The following is a 16,237-nucleotide window of genomic DNA, read 5'->3' as shown; positions in this document are numbered from 1 at the left end:
GGCGTAGGAAGTAAAAAGATCTCTCTCGTAGGTCGCTAATAAAAAAAGAGAGGCTAAAATGGCGCTTCATAAGCCTTTTATATCCTATTCATTCAACAAAGATCGTACGATCAACTACGCACCACAAGCAGTTGAGATCTCCTCGAAAAATTGTCCAAAGTACTCGTGTGCTCTAAGGAAGAGTAGACATCACCATTGACTAGTGTAAAGACACACGTCAATCACTCATAACGAAACATTACCTATTACAAGAAAGACATTTAATGTGCATGTTCTCAAGGGTGATGAGGAAGTCCTATTAAAAACCTTCACATTTCTAGATCCTATGGTCGACCAGAGGTGTGTATTACAAACCCTCGTCATGCAAAGCAGAATTAAGGGCTTGAGGCCAATTGTCTCGGACCTTCCACAAGGCCAAAAAGGAAAATGTCTAATATCAGAATAAAAGGGATAAATGCATAATGTAATCTCAATTTTCCTTTATGAGCAAACAATTCCAGACATAAAGACCTTGCTAGTTGTCTAGATCAATCAAACGAATGATCATAATCCATATTTTTAGTTACCAACAATTTCTCTTTTTTTACGAAGGAAATCACGTCATTTCGCAAGTATTCAAATTCATTTTCATTCATACCTCATTTTTCCCTTCTCATACTAACTTGAGAGTTGGAGTGTTAATCTCACATGTTAGTCTACTAACCACTCCATCATAAATTCAGAATCACTACAACAAACTCGACCTCCTCATCTATCGATTAATTCTGGTTCCAATATGGAACAATTTTAAATAAAAATAAAAGTAAAAATAAATTAAATTTTATAAACAAAAAGTAAATTCGTGTGTGTGGAAAAATGACAAATCCAACCTAGTAAAACAGCCCTAGTGATAGAACACAAGGCAACAAGAACAAAACCAAACCTTTAGTCATTCTTCTTTCTTCTCTAGACAAACTCAGCTTTCTCAGTCCCAGTCTTCGGTGAAATTATCCAAATACGAACAATTATTTTCCACTGTTTAATAAATCTCTATCTTCAATTAATTCTTCTATGCTACTTCATTTTTCATAATCCATGGCTTTCACTTCCACGCTCTCTATCTACTCACACCTGCAACCGCAAGTAAGTAACTAACCAACTAACCAACGGCTTCTCTTTCTTCTTTATCCAAACCCTAACGCGTTCTCTCTCATCTCGCAGCTCGGCCTCCGCCAAAACCGGTCGCAATATCTGGCCGTTACCGCCGTCCAATTCGTCTGGCTTCCGCCTTTAAAGAGCCGGAGAACCTTTGCTCTGGGAGTGTCTTCTAGAAGCTTCGTGGTTAGGGCTGGCTCTAGTGTCGAAGGAACTTCGGCACGTGCTTCTGGTTCCCGTAGAGTCTATCGCGAGTCTCAGGCTAATGCGACTCTGTCGGTTGCTACTGTTAAACAGATTGCAACCGCTGTGGCTCCATTTGGTGTTATCTTAGCCGTCACATTCGGTATCCAATTCATTTCGTGGTTTTCTATGTTTCATAATGATATTTTCATGATTATTTGGAAATGAGGATTGGTTCTATGACTTGGTGTAAATAATGCAATTTCTTCAATATTAGTTTAATTCTAGTGGTTATTTTGTGAAATCGAGTTTGCTTCCTGCATTTGAATTGATCATGTATGATATGGTATTTTTATGGTTGTGATGTGACATATGGATGAGATTATTTGCAAAAGATAAATGCTGCCAATTCATTCTTTTGAGTACTGTACTTTATGATTGTCTCCTGTTTCATATTTGTTTTTGAAATTGCAATTATTGGGTGAGGATGTGATGCAATAATAGATAGGATAGGATAGGATAAACATCATTCATGAACTTCATATATCATTATTGTTAGACATTTATGATAAGAATTTTATAGTTGTGTCATTGTGTGATTGGTGTAAAAAAATGATCATCATGGGTATGATAGGAAGCTGTAACAGAAAAAAGATCATTGTAGATATGATCATTATGGTGGTACTAATTTGTTTTCATCTTACAGTTATCTGGAAGTTGGCGGGGAAGCTTCTTGCTCCAACTCCAAAGCAATCAAAGTCTCCAGCCGCTGAAAGCCAGTCTTCTTCACAAGGATTGAAATGGTCATTTGCCGCTGGTACAAACTTGTTGTCCCAGCTTGGGGTGAAGATTGAGAAACAATCTCAACAAAAACTTAACGAGTTTGCTCAAGAACTGAGGGCATTTCCATTTGTTGATATGTCAGGTATGCTGGCTATTAATATATACGATTTTTTTTTTTGGTTCCCTGATATGCCTCTAATTTAGTTAGTGTGCTTTCTGTGTAAAATTTCCAAAATAGTGCTGTTCTTGTACCATTCATGGATTGTGCCTCTCAATTTTGGTGTGTTCTTTGTCTTATTTACTTGTTTTTTTCCTCTCAAAAATGTTGTGGGGTTTGACTTGATTTTTCAAATGAAATACATTTTGGTTGTGTGATATGCTTCTAATTTAGTAAGTGTGGTTTCTTTGTGTAAAATTTTCAAAATAGTGCTGTTATTGTACCATTCATGGCTCGTGTCTCAATTTTGAGTTCTTTGTCTTCTCAACATGTTTTTCTCACAAAATAACGTTGAGGGATTTGACTTGATTTTACGAATGAATTACATTGTTGGAGAGTTATGAGTTAGAAGCTGATTTGATTTTAAAATCTCTGGTTTAAGTGTCTACTTCAAAGTCCACTGATTTGATTATAGTGCTAGTTATTTGATTGACGATCTTGCTCTAAATAGTTCAGTCGTTCTACATTCCGACCACATTCGAAACAAGGACAATAAATGAAGTTACTAAAAAGAATAGTTCCGTTTATTTTTAGGGTATTCCAAGTATCAAATTTGTTTTGAAAATCAATATAAATATTTTTTTACATTAAGATCCATACATATAAATTGATTCAATAACGGAAGCAAAGAAAATTTTGTATTTTAGGTGTTACAGGCCTGTTAGACATTTCTTGCTTTATTGCAGTCGACTCTATTGACATGACCCTTTTTAACCTGCGCGTACTGTTGACATAAATGCATTTATAAAGGAAAACTTCAGTTATATCATACATATAATGTGGCAGGTCGCAGTTTTGGAGATGAAGGACTATTCTTTCTTGCAGAGAGCTTGGCATTCAACCAGGTAACTACTATCCTTTATTTATCAGATTGTTGTTGAAAATGAAATTGTGGTGTTACCCACACAAGCATATCTCTGAATTATCTAGAGTATTCATTGCTTCAGTTACTTGGAGGAACAAAAGGCTACTTAGTAATTGAATCAATTTTAGCATAACGACTTTCAAAGGCAAAAATAAGTCTTTCGTTGGACTCAAGTAACTGACTTTTTTCTCATAGAAGCATAATAGTGGCAGCAAGGATGTAGTTGTATGTTATAATTTGTAACTGTTTGATCATTAATATTATCAATCAGCTAGCAGGGCAGATATGAATATGTGGCAAATAACAACTTGTATTCAAAATGGCACATTATGCATTGACATGCAGGAAAAACATATAGTTAAGACATGAAAACAGTTCTATTTATTTATTTATTTCTCACAAGTCGCAACATATTTCTTAATTCAAAAAGTCATAATGGATTAATCAGTGTATTTGCTGTTGAATGTTTCAGCATTTTACTTTAAATATCCTTCTATGACTTGCAAGGCGTGATTAATGACTTAGATTTTTAGGGCTTACTTGGTTCGAGAAAACGTTTCTAGTTTGCATTTTATGTTTTCACTAATAAATACAAAATTAACATCTTGTTTTCTCTAAGTACTTGTTAAGAAAATTTTGTATTGAAAATTATTATTGCTTTTTATCATGTACGATACAATTTTTTTAAATCGGAAAACAAAGTGAAATGATTTTTGTAATTACTAGTGAAAATACAATGTTCTCTAAACCCAATTCACTCATAGTTAGATGCTCTGCAGCTTATATGATGTGGAGGGGGTGTAATTGATAATGAATGTGCTCGAGGATCAGGTGGGCATGTTTGAAAAATTCTGTAAAAAGTTGAGTCATAAATTAGTGATACCATTTGAAACTTGTAGCTAACAGTTGGCTGCAGGTGTTTCATTATTTGTTTCTCAAAATGAAGAGTTTTGCTTCTTTAAGTACTAAATCATCTTGTTACTTATCTAACCATGTAGTCTTTTTAAGGCCGAAGGTCAGTTATCTGTTAGAAATAGTATATACTATATGTAGAACTCCACTTAATGATACTGGCACAGTTCCTCTTTTCTTTGTCAAGTCATTATAGTGAACAGTCTATGGAAGCATCCTCGAAAGAGAAAATTGATTAAAATATTGAATAGACAGGTTCTTTAAGAGAAATATATTTCTGCAAGATCAAATGCCATAACTAGTTAATGACATGTTGATAGTTACATATCTATATATACATAGAGGAAGAGAGAATATTCTAGAATACAGGAGATATCTATGTAATTAATACCATAATCTGTATTTTTTTCTATATAAATCATTTTCCGCTGTGCTATTCAAGACACAGTTTAATCTAAATGTCTCTAAATCAGTGTTGTCAAATTGCGGTCATGGCGGATTGCGGTTGTGGAAATTCAAAATAGCGCAATGGAAAAGTTATGGCGTGGCGGATTTTGAATTGCGAGCCATGGCGGCCGCCACGAGTTTAAGGTTCATTGCGGAAATTGCGGGTTATTTTTAAAAAAAGAACTGAAAGTTTGCGTCTCTGTATTATTTTACTCAACCCCAATTATAATTCTCATTAAATACCAATAACCCTCATTAAATACAAATAATTACTCTGATTAAATATTTATAAAACTAAAACATGCTGCAACCTTTCTATTATCCACGTTTCTTCTTTTCCCTATCTCTATCCTTCGTCAGGTTTTTTTCTCTTTTATTTTTCTATCTGTGTTACTCTTGTTGTTTTTCTTGTGTTCTACTTGTGTATCCCTTCTTCTCTAATGTTCTTGTTTTTCTTGTCTCGGTTGCATGTTATGCTACTGTTGTTTATTTTTTACTTCTAGTTTTTCTCCAGCTCTGTTTTTACAGTGCTGTATTTTTCTCTCTTTATTAGTTCTCTTTGTGAGTGCTCTGTTATTTTTTACTTCTTTTTTCTAGTTTATGTTACATTGTTATTACTATTTTTGTTTTTTAGTTCTGTTTTTAATTGTTCGAGACATGTGCCATCTATTTTATTTACTTTATAAGGTCTATTTTGGTTCGCCGCAGTTTTCCGTAATCCGTCATAATAATCTAGCTTATTTCAACATGGTATCTAGAGTCTGCTAAGAGACAATTTTTTCTTCGCCGTGCTTTACCCGGTTGATCCACTGTCTTTCGGTGAGAATTTTTTTTGCAAACCATACTGCCGCCATTACTGTTCTGTCAAAACTTCCGACGACGCTTCGAAAAATCGGCCCCACCATTCGATTCGCCGTCCTCCGATCCGGCTGTCACCCTTTGTCCCGCCGTCAGTCACCTGCTCACGCTCCCCCACGCGCACGCTCCCCCACGCGCCGCTCGTCTCCTTGCGCGTGGGCGTCACGCGCCTTTGCTTCTCCGCGTGTGCCAGCGTGTCCGGTGGCCGATTCCAGCCGTTTTTCCACCGGCCCACTCGCCTTCCCCCCCTTTCCAGATCCGACCTCCGTTTTACTTTCCAACTCACGAAAAACGGTGCTCAAGTGCAAAAAACCCCGATTTTACTCCGTTTTTTTTGTTGTCCAAGCCATGGGAGACAATGATTCTGGTTTCAATGATTCGTTTACCTAAGTTATGCTTATCTCATGTGAAAAGTTAACCGGCTCTTCCAACTACAACATATGGGCCGGTGCTGTCAAGATGTGATTTCACGGTCAAGGATAAGGATATGAAAATCACTTAACCACGAAAGTGGATGCTGTCCCCGCCGTCAAACTTGCTAAATGGAAGAAAACCAATGCATCGCTGTGCACTGTGCTATGGTTTTCCGTAACACCTAATCTCCAAGCACAGTACCAAGCATTCTCCACTTGCTATGGGGTTTGGCAAAATGTCAAGAAAGTCGTCTCCAACGATGTTCATTGTCTATATAGTGTCATCCGTAAAAATCAACACTCTGAAGGTGGAAAATATGGATATGCAAGCCTATTTGAGTAAGCTTGATGCCTTGAAAGCAAATTACGCCACTCTCATGCCTTACGCAAAAGATGCAACAACTCAGGCCGAACAACGAAGTACATTTTTCATGATCATGACACTTATCAGACTGCCATAAGAGCTTGAGTCCGTTCGTAACCAGATTTTATCAGGTACTATTGTTCCTAACTATGATACAGTTAGTGAACAACTGTTGCGCTTGGCTACGCCACATGCTTTTGACCCACTTTTCCCTCCATCTATTGCTGCACCGACACCATGTGACACTGCTATCCTTGCATCTCTTGGCAACAATTAGAATCGCTTTTGAGGAGGGTCATCCAACTCCAAACCTAGTCCCAAGTGTGACCATTGTAATCGGCTTGGGCATACTATTGACCGTTGCTGGAAGTTGCAAGGCAGACCTCCATGCCAGGTAAATGCAACTCAAATCGATCATCCAGACACTCTGCAAACTTCACCTTCTCTTCAGAACTCTACGCCAAGCTACGAAAATTTTCTCAGGTGGGGTCAGACTAATCAAAACTCTGGTTCCATGCCTTCGGTTGCACACACTGGTAATTCATCTGTTTGCTTCTCTCAATCATCCCCTTTTGGTCCTTTGGTCCTCGATTCTAGTGCGTCTGATCATGTTACCGGTAATATATGTCTTTTCTATTCCCTCTCTACCTCTGGTTTCTTACCTAGTATAACTGCCGCAAATGATTCTTAAAAACCCGATCTCAAGGGATTGACACTGTTCAAAATTCTACCATCTCTCTTTGTTACTTATGTCCTATATGTACCTAATTCCCCATTTAATTTATTGTCAGTCAGTCGTTTAACTCGGTCCTTTAATTGTTCTATCACCTTTACTAACAGTAATGTTACTTTGCAGGATCAGACTTCGGGACAAATGATTGGCGTCGGATGTGAGTCTCAAGGCCTCAACTACTTTTGTCATCTACCACATGCTCCACCACAGATTCTCCACTCACCATACATGCATAGTTCGGTCATCCAGGTCTTTCCAAGCTACAAAAGTTGGTGTCCAGTTTATCTAAATTATCCACTTTACATTGTGAGTCTTGTCAGTTAGGGAAACATATTCGTAGTCACTTTCCTGATCGAGTCAATTTGCGTCTCTTTTTGCTGTAGTTCACTCTGATGTTTGGGGTCCCTCGCTTATTGAGTCTACTTTTGAGTCTAGGTATTTTGTAATCTTCATTGATGATTTTTCACGTTGCATGCGACTATTTTTAATGAAGAACAAATCATAATTGTTTTCTATTTTTGAACAATTTTATCGGGAAATAAGAACCCAATTTGATTTGTATATTCGTACCCTAAGAAGTGACAATGCACGTGAATATTTATCCCAACAATTTCAAACCTTTATGTCATCCAATGGTATTCTCCACCAAACATCTTGTCCTCATACACCTCAACAAAACGGGGTAGTCGAATGCAAAAATCGGCATCTCGTAGAAACCACCCGAACCCTACTTCTCCATGGTAATGTTCCTCTCCGATTTTGGGAGATGTTGTATTCACGACATGTTACCTTATAAATTGAATGCCCTCATCTGTCCTTAATAATAAAATCCCCCATTCAATCCTGTTTTCACACTTTCCCCTTCACCCAATTCCTCCTCGAGCCTTCGGGTCAACATGTTTTGTACACAATCTCTCCCCTGGACTTGATAAACTATCAGCTCGATCACTCAAGTGTATCTTTCTTGGTTATCACCGATCTCAAAAGGATTATCGTTGTTATTCACATACTCTACAATGATACCTCGTATCAGCCTATGTTACCTTCTTTGAGTCTGTTCCATATTTCGAGTTCAGCCAAGTAACTTCGGAACCCCTTCAGGAAAGCACTCCCATACATCTTCTGGAAGTCCCATATGTCATTATTCCCCATCATTCCAGGGAACCTGACACACTAAACACCCCTACAGTTGAACCCCCCCCCCTCCCCCCCACTCCTCGTCCACTTCAAATATATCAACGTCGCCAACCGTCTACCGTACCTATCCTTGAGGTCATACCTGCCCCTGAGGTCATTGCAGACTCTCCTCCGATGCTTTCGCCATCACCGGATCCGATCCTGCAACCTGAATCTGATCTTCCGATTGCCTTTCGAAAAGGTATACGTCAACACGAAATCCTTATATTGATTTATGTTATCACCGTCTTTCCCCTTTACAATATATTTGTTTGTCTTCTGTTTATATTCCTAAAACTCCAGGTGAAACATTATCTCACCCTGAGTGGAGGCAAGCAATGATTGATTGATGAAATATGTGCTCTTCAAAGTAGTGGTACTTGGGAATTGGTTCCTCTCTCCCCGGAAAATCTTTAGTAGGTTGTCGTTGGCTTTATATAGTGAAGGTTGGAATAGATGGTAAGATCGATCGATTTAAAGCTCGTTTGATAGCCAAATGATACACTCAGATTTTTAGGTTGGATTATAGTGATACCTTCTTGCCTGTAGCCAAGATCGCATCTGTCAGACTTCTTCTAGCCATTGCAGGCATTCGACATTGACCTCTTCATCAACTTGACATCAAAAATGTCTTTTTACATGGTGATCTTGAAGAGGAAGTATTTATGGAGCAACCACCTGGGTTTGTTGCTCAGGAGGAGTCATCGAATATGGTTTTTGTAAGTTACACAAGCCTCTTTATGGTCTTAAGCGCTGTAGTACATTCATTTTGGTATGGCCCGTAGTGAAGCTGACCATTTTGTTTTTTATCGTCACTCAGCCCAATGGTGCATCTATCTTATTGTGTATGTAGATGATATCGTCATAACTGGTAGTGATCAATAGGGAATACTTCAGGTGAAACAACATCTCTTGAATCAATGTCAGACAAAAGATCTTGGTAAACTCCGCTACTTCTTGGGAATTGAGGTGGTCCAATCTAAAGATGGTTTGGTGATTTTCCAGCGGAAATATGGTATGAATATTTTGGAAGAAACAAGGTTGTTGGATGCTAAACCAGCTTATACTCCTATGGATCCAAGTGTCAAACTTCTATCTAATCAGGGGGAGCCTCTATCTGACCCATGAAGATATAGGAGATTAGTTGGAAAGTTGAATTATTTCACCGTCACTCATCCGGACATTTCTTTTGCAGTTAGTGTGGTAAGTCATTTTTTAAATTCTCCTTGTCAAGAACACATGGAAGCTGTTATCCGAATTCTGAGATACATCAAATGTGCTCCAGAAAAAGGTCTCGTGTATGAAGATAAAGAACATACTTTGATAGTTGGATACTCCGATGCTTATTGGGCAGGATCACCCATTGATAGGCGATTCACCTTTGGGTATTGCGTACTTGTTGGAGGAAATCTTATATCCTGGAAAAGTAAGAAACAAAATGTAATTGCAAGATCAAGCACTGGGGCAGAGTATAGGGCCATGACAATGACAACATGTGAACTTATTTGGTTAAAACAGTTGTTCAAGGAACTTTAAATTGAAGAAACAAGACCAATGCCACTTATTTGTGATAATCAAGCTGCATTGCACATTGCTTCAAATACAGTCTTCTATGAGAGGACCAAACATATTGAGATAGACTGTCACTTTGTCAGAGAGAAGATCGAGTCAGACGACATCGTCACAAGCTTTGTCAGCTCTAATGATCAATTGGCAGATGTGTTTACAAAATCCCTGCGAAGTCCCAGAACCAATTTTATATGTAACAAGTTTGATGCATTTGACTTATATGCTAAAGCTTGAGGGGGAGTGTTGATATTTACATATGTGTATATATAGGAAGAGAATATTCCTTAGAATATTTCCTAGTATATTCTAGAATAGAGTAGGATATCTATGTAATTAATACCACAATCTGTATTTTTTCCTATATAAATCATCTTTTCCTGTGCTATTCAACACTTAGTCTCGCTTATTTCAACAAGACCGTCATTTTGTTTTTTTGTTTATCAAGATGTGTAATTTGTCAGTTTAATAAAATATAAAGATTGCATGGAAACTTGTATTGTCATTAATTATGAGTCAAATCTTGCTTATACTAAACCTTGCTTGGTGGAAGCTGGAATTAGGTTTATAATTCTGATCTGCCAGGTAATTTATCAGGGTATGTGTTTTGGTGTTATGTCTGTGTGCATGTGCTAACTATATTTTGTTATATATACCATATAGACTGCAGAGGAAGTGAGTTTTGCTGCAAATGGAATAACTGCTGCTGGAATGAAAGCTTTTGATGGTGTTCTTCAATCAAACATCACACTGAAGATTCTGGATCTTTCTGGAAATCCTGTTGGAGATGAAGGAGCTAAGGTCAGTCTTAACTCTTAAGTGTTTATATTTATTACATCTCTTAATTTGGGATTTGGATTAATTATTATTACAGTATCCTCCCAGTATTTCTTTTCTCTTGACTAATTTTAATGTTTCCTTACCAGTATTTTTCTCAATTTCTCTTACTGAGTTCCCTCAACTAACTACCCATATTACATGTAAATAATCCTAAGCACATTGACTATCCTTTATTCTACACTTAGTAATAGTGATGGAGGACAAAATGAGACTAATCTTGTGTGGCAATTATTTATTTATTTTCATGTCAAGCTCTTTTTACGTACAATCAAATGTATCCAAAAGAATGTCGGGAGTTATTTTATTGGAGCTTGATTCTTAATGGACAAGCCAATTTAAATTAATACCTTTTAGGAAATTCCTCCTTCATATTAAACCTACCGTGTCTTTGCTAAGGCTAGTTAATTTAATGATTCATCCAAGTGCAGGCGAGTAATATGGTTTTTAAAGTTGATATTTAAAGATTTATTTGCGACTGTTTGAGCCTGTGTGATAATCTGCAATCCTTCAATCATACATAGGACGACAAGACAACGACAGGAATAGACAGGAGTGGCTATGATGCCATGTTTTTTTATTGAGACAGTACTTGGTAGAATATTCCCTAATTGTTTACTTAACTAACCATGACAATTTGATAACTCTTAGAGCTATGTTTGACTGATAGAGAACATATCATCTAGCTTTTATGATGACCCACCTCTTCTCTCAAGCAAATAACAGAAAGTAATAGTTGGCAGTATAGCTGATCATTGTCTAACACCTGTGGTTTAACATTGTATTCACATTCTTGTTCACAGTGCCTATGTGACATACTGATGGGTAACTCAACCATTGAGAAGCTACAGCTAAACAGTGCTGACTTAGGGGATGAGGTTAGCTTGGTATTAGGTATTACTCATAGAGTGCCTCCGACATTGCATTCAGAATTGCTTGCTGTGTTATGCAGGGTGCAAAAGCTATTGCAGAAATGCTGAAGAAAAATTCGAGTTTGCGGGTGCTTGAACTTAACAACAACATGATCGAATATTCTGTATGCATTTTGCCCAAGCTTTCAATTTTGTAGATGCTCTGAAGTATTCAATTTTTTTTAAAAAAAGTTTGTTTCTTGGAATTGGAGGTAGGGATTTACAAGCCTGGCTGGAGCACTTCTTGAGAATAACAGCATAAGAAATATACATCTCAAGTAAGCAAAAACTGTAACATTATGTCTTGTCCCAGAACTTTTCTTTCCCAAATCTTCCTTGTTTGAAATTGAGGGAATTGAAAGGTCGATTTATTGCTTTCATGCTTTTGATATTGTAATTTTCACTTGAATTGTTTCATTAATAAAATTTTAGCAGTCCATTACTTATTAATTTTCTTCTTTATGAATTCTTCTGACCTTTTTTCTTCTCAAGTGGCAATTATGGTGGTGCATTGGGGGCTAATGGATTGGCTAAAGCACTTGAGGGAAACAAGTCTCTAAGGGTATGGTTCTTAATTATTTTATTTTCAATGAAATGGGCAACCTTATATTCTTCCCAAGTTTTAGTTATAACTTCTGGAATACCACTCCCTGGCCAGTGGCCACTAGTTCTAAATTTGCAATTCAGTTGTAAAGTACGTGTCTTTTATCACACAATGCTATTAAGAATTTCTGAACAGTAAATTGAAATTTCCAAATCTTACCTAACAAAAGTTGGGTGCTAATCCTTCAACGCGTATTCTCTTATCACATTGATAATATGTTGTGGAATCTAGTTGAAGTAGACCTTGCTAAATGCTGCCTTAAACAAGCATGCTTTACTCTGAATATATGCGCAGGAACTACATTTGCATGGAAATTCTATTGGCGATGAAGGAATTCGTTCGTTGATGACAGGATTAGCCTCACATAAAGGTAAACTTGTTTTATTTTCTGATATTGACCATGCCATTTATTCATCAATAATGCCACTTTAATATTTAGAAGTATCTGACGAGTAAAATATGTTTTCAAGGGAAACTTTCACTTCTAGACATTGGCAACAACTCATTAACAGCTAAAGGTGCGTTCTATGTTGCTGGGTATATTAAAAAGATCAAAAGCCTGCTATGGTTGAACATCTACATGAATGACATTGGTGATGAGGTACTCTTCTCAGTCACTTCTTATTTCACAAATTTGGTGTAGCATTAATACAATTCTTGTTGAAATATGTTAGGAACATTCCTACCAGAATGTCATTACAAAGTGTGATTTCATACAGTAAATAGGACTCCTACGATATGATGTATAAGTATTATACTGACAGGATATTACAAATTCCTGATTTTTTATCCATAACTGTTGTTCAATATATCTTGCCTTCTATACTGTCAAAAACCACAAGTGCATATAAACCAGTTTTGTGTATCTGCAATAAGAAACTTAGACAATAAATTAGTGTGTATAAAGTATAAACTTTATCAGGAGAAAAATGTATAGATGGTGGGTGTTGGTGTGTACGGCCATTCATGAAAGACCCGTTTTCCCTTTATATTCACAATCTCAATAACAACTTACAACAGAACTAATATATATGCACAATCTATATCTTTATTGTTAAAGGAACAATGTGATTTCTGATAATGCTAAAATTTTTGTAAAATTGTCAGGGTGCAGAAAAAATTGCAGACGCTTTAAAGGAAAATCGGTCAATAACGACATTAGATCTGGTAAAAAGAGCTCGTTTCTGTTTAGTTTTTCTATTCTGTCACCTGCTTTGGCATTTCCCTTACAAGAATGCAAAGAGTTATATGGGACATGACTAAAATGATTAATAGTACAGGGGGGAAATAACATTCATGCTGTTGGAGTTGGTGCTGTTGCTAAAGTTTTGAAAGATAATTCCGTTATTACCACTGTAAGCCCCAAAAATTACTTTCTGGTTTATTTCTATTGTCTTTTTTATACTGACATGGGTTTTATCTCTCGTTGTTAGTTAGAACTTAGTTATAATCCCATTGGACCAGATGGAGCCAAGGCCTTGGGCGAAGTTATCAAGTTCCATGGAAACGTAAAAACCCTTAAACTTGGTTGGTGCCAGGTAAATGTTCACCATGTGTGTCCTGTAAATTTGTTGAAATACATAACTTCTACACGTAACACAAATACCTATACAGATAGGAGCAAAAGGGGCAGAGTTCATTGCAGATGCTTTAAAATATAATACAACAATATCGGTTCTGGACTTGCGGGCAAATGGACTAAGAGATGAAGTTTGTTTTTCAGTACCTTGAATCATTTTTCCAACTGTTCCTCTCTTCAATCTTCATCAATCAATGTTTCATTTAAAAACTATTGCAGGGTGCATTGTGCCTGGCTCGGAGCTTGAAAGTTGTTAATGAAGCTCTGACTTCACTAGATTTAGGATTTAATGAAATAAGGGTATGAATTTATCTGTCTCTTCCATTCACAGGGAATTTTTCATAATAGTCTCTAAGCACCGTCTTTATCAAAACTCACAGGATGATGGAGCTTTTGCTATTGCTCAAGCACTCAAGTCTAATGAAGATGTGGCTGTCACATCTCTAAACCTTGGCAGTAACTTCCTTACCAAATTTGGCCAGGTACTATTTTCTGCCTTTCCTTTTCCATAGGCTCACTTTTACTTTACCTTTCTTTTTATGTTATTATATTTTCATGGATCTGATTATATTTCACTTACAGAGTGCTTTAGCCGATGCAAAAGACCATGTGTTTGAGATGACTGAAAAGGAAATCGCCATTTTTTTCTAAAAGACACAATACATCGTATATATTATTGTCATATTCTGCGGCAAGATTTGTGTAGTTGTTTTGCATATTAGCTTCCGGCAAACTCTGCCTAGAGTTTGTACACGCCAATTTTGAGTTTTCACCATTCATTCGTTGAGTAAAGTATAAATTTTTTGTTTTAATGCATTATATCCTTCAATTTTTAGCTGTTTGTTGCATATTCTTCCTATCCCTTTAATGAAATAGTTGACCCACGATAATCATATTATTATTAACCGCATAAAATTTTAAAATATATGGGTTCCTTTGAAGTGGTTAGAAAAGTTGTTCTAGAGGTTGATTTAAAAAAAATGATGCATATATTTACATGAATACACTTAGAATATCATAAGAGAAACAATACTCTAAATTAGCAAAAAAGATATTAATATTTATTATATTCTAACCTAAACTATTGTTTCAAGAAAGTATTTTGTACAATTGGGCTCCATGAAATATACTGAATAGGTATAGTTCATGTTTGACAACTGTAGTGTATTAAAAAGATAATGCGATTGATAAAAAAAAGTGATTGTTTCATTAAGTTTCGCTGTACAAGGATATTAAATAGAAGGATATTAAATATAGGGGTGAGGGTTCTATGGCATCTCACTTATTCAACTTTAAGTGGTAAAATTTTAGTCATTAGATTACTTCACAAAAAAAATTAAATATTTTTTTCTCTGTCTTTTGTCTTGTATCTAATTTGATTCCTTAATTTTTAAAGGCGTACTGATTTGCCCAATAATTAAATATGACACGTGTAACATAAGTCCTTCAACTAATACATCAATAAAACATACATAATTGAAAATTGAAATATTTGATAAGCAGCGAAAATTATAAAATAGTCAACATAAAAAATATCAACAATAATAAATTTGAAAAGTGGTTCAATATCCAAATAAATAAAAGATATGCAACATAAGAAAAATAAATGAAAGAACAGTCTGTTTCCCTTGTGTTACATATTGGAGCGACTCTAACTATAGACTCGATCGACAGGTACTAAAGAGACACAATGTCATCTTTTACATCCCCGCATGAAAGAACAGTCTGTTTCCCTTTTGTGTTGTTGCGTTTGTACTCCTCTGACATATGATGCATGACATATACCAATGCAATGACAACAACACAACAATGAATACAACCCCGCTTTGAGTGTACACAATCATACAACAACAACATATAAATGAATACATCCCCACTTTGATTATAAATACTTATGCATTCACTGCACTACAGATAGTTCTCACTCCGAACTACACAACTTAACAATCATCAGCAAGCATATACAACAATCCACATGATAATACTTGCATTTTAACACACACAATCACCAATATATTCACAATTGCACATAACATTTATTTATGCACTTAATAAAAATTGATTAATCACATAATCGTTCACGATCATGACACCGACTAAATCATCCAAACACATTCGAGAGTGCAAAACAGAAGCAACATATCATCAAAATCAAAATCGGCATGTAAAACCAATTTTGGTGCGTCATAACTGACCGCCAGGACCAACGCGGCCCACTCCCAGACCATGACGATCGTCGGGGAGATGACGACCTACCCGTCATCTCTCAACGTGTCTGTCACACACCTAACGTATGACGCTGACGCCCGTCAACTCATTCACACACATGACAGTCTACCCGTAATTGGGATGACGCCGCCATCCCTGTTATAGAAGCGAAAATGCGCGTTATGCCATTGCATAACCTTCAAAAATCTAAAATTCAATTCCGAATATCCTGAAACAATCCATAATTGACATATACAAGTTTACCACATATTAACATGTTATTTCTCATTAATTTAACATGTTATTCCATCAATTAATCATCAAAAATCAGATTTATAAAAGCACACAAAATCCCCTTAATTTTAACACAAATACTTCATTCATGAGTAAATTAACATGAACAACAACCCATACAAAATCAAGCACGGATTTCAATCAATCCATTGT

The 16,237-nt window shown here is 36.3% G+C and overlaps 1 protein-coding gene across 1 annotated transcript; it reads left to right on the top strand.

The window, feature by feature from the left end:
• Positions 1-889: 889 nt before the first annotated feature.
• Positions 890-14,417, top strand: LOC127119408 (uncharacterized). The gene is made up of 18 exons (XM_051049641.1): positions 890-1,122; positions 1,201-1,480; positions 2,024-2,242; positions 3,104-3,162; positions 10,315-10,452; positions 11,292-11,366; positions 11,441-11,524; positions 11,616-11,677; positions 11,892-11,961; positions 12,298-12,373; positions 12,474-12,604; positions 13,111-13,170; positions 13,284-13,358; positions 13,437-13,541; positions 13,618-13,713; positions 13,802-13,882; positions 13,963-14,064; positions 14,165-14,417. Exons 1-18 carry the CDS (start codon positions 1,075-1,077, stop codon positions 14,231-14,233), a joined length of 1,830 nt encoding a protein of 609 aa, XP_050905598.1. The 5' UTR covers positions 890-1,074; the 3' UTR covers positions 14,234-14,417.
• Positions 14,418-16,237: the final 1,820 nt, after the last annotated feature.

This window comes from Lathyrus oleraceus, chromosome 2, assembly GCF_024323335.1.
Source record: "Lathyrus oleraceus cultivar Zhongwan6 chromosome 2, CAAS_Psat_ZW6_1.0, whole genome shotgun sequence".
In the NCBI taxonomy this organism is placed as follows: Eukaryota; Viridiplantae; Streptophyta; class Magnoliopsida; order Fabales; family Fabaceae; genus Lathyrus; species Lathyrus oleraceus.
The sequence above is the reverse complement of the archived record's forward strand: the minus strand, read 5'-3'. Positions and strand labels throughout refer to the sequence as shown.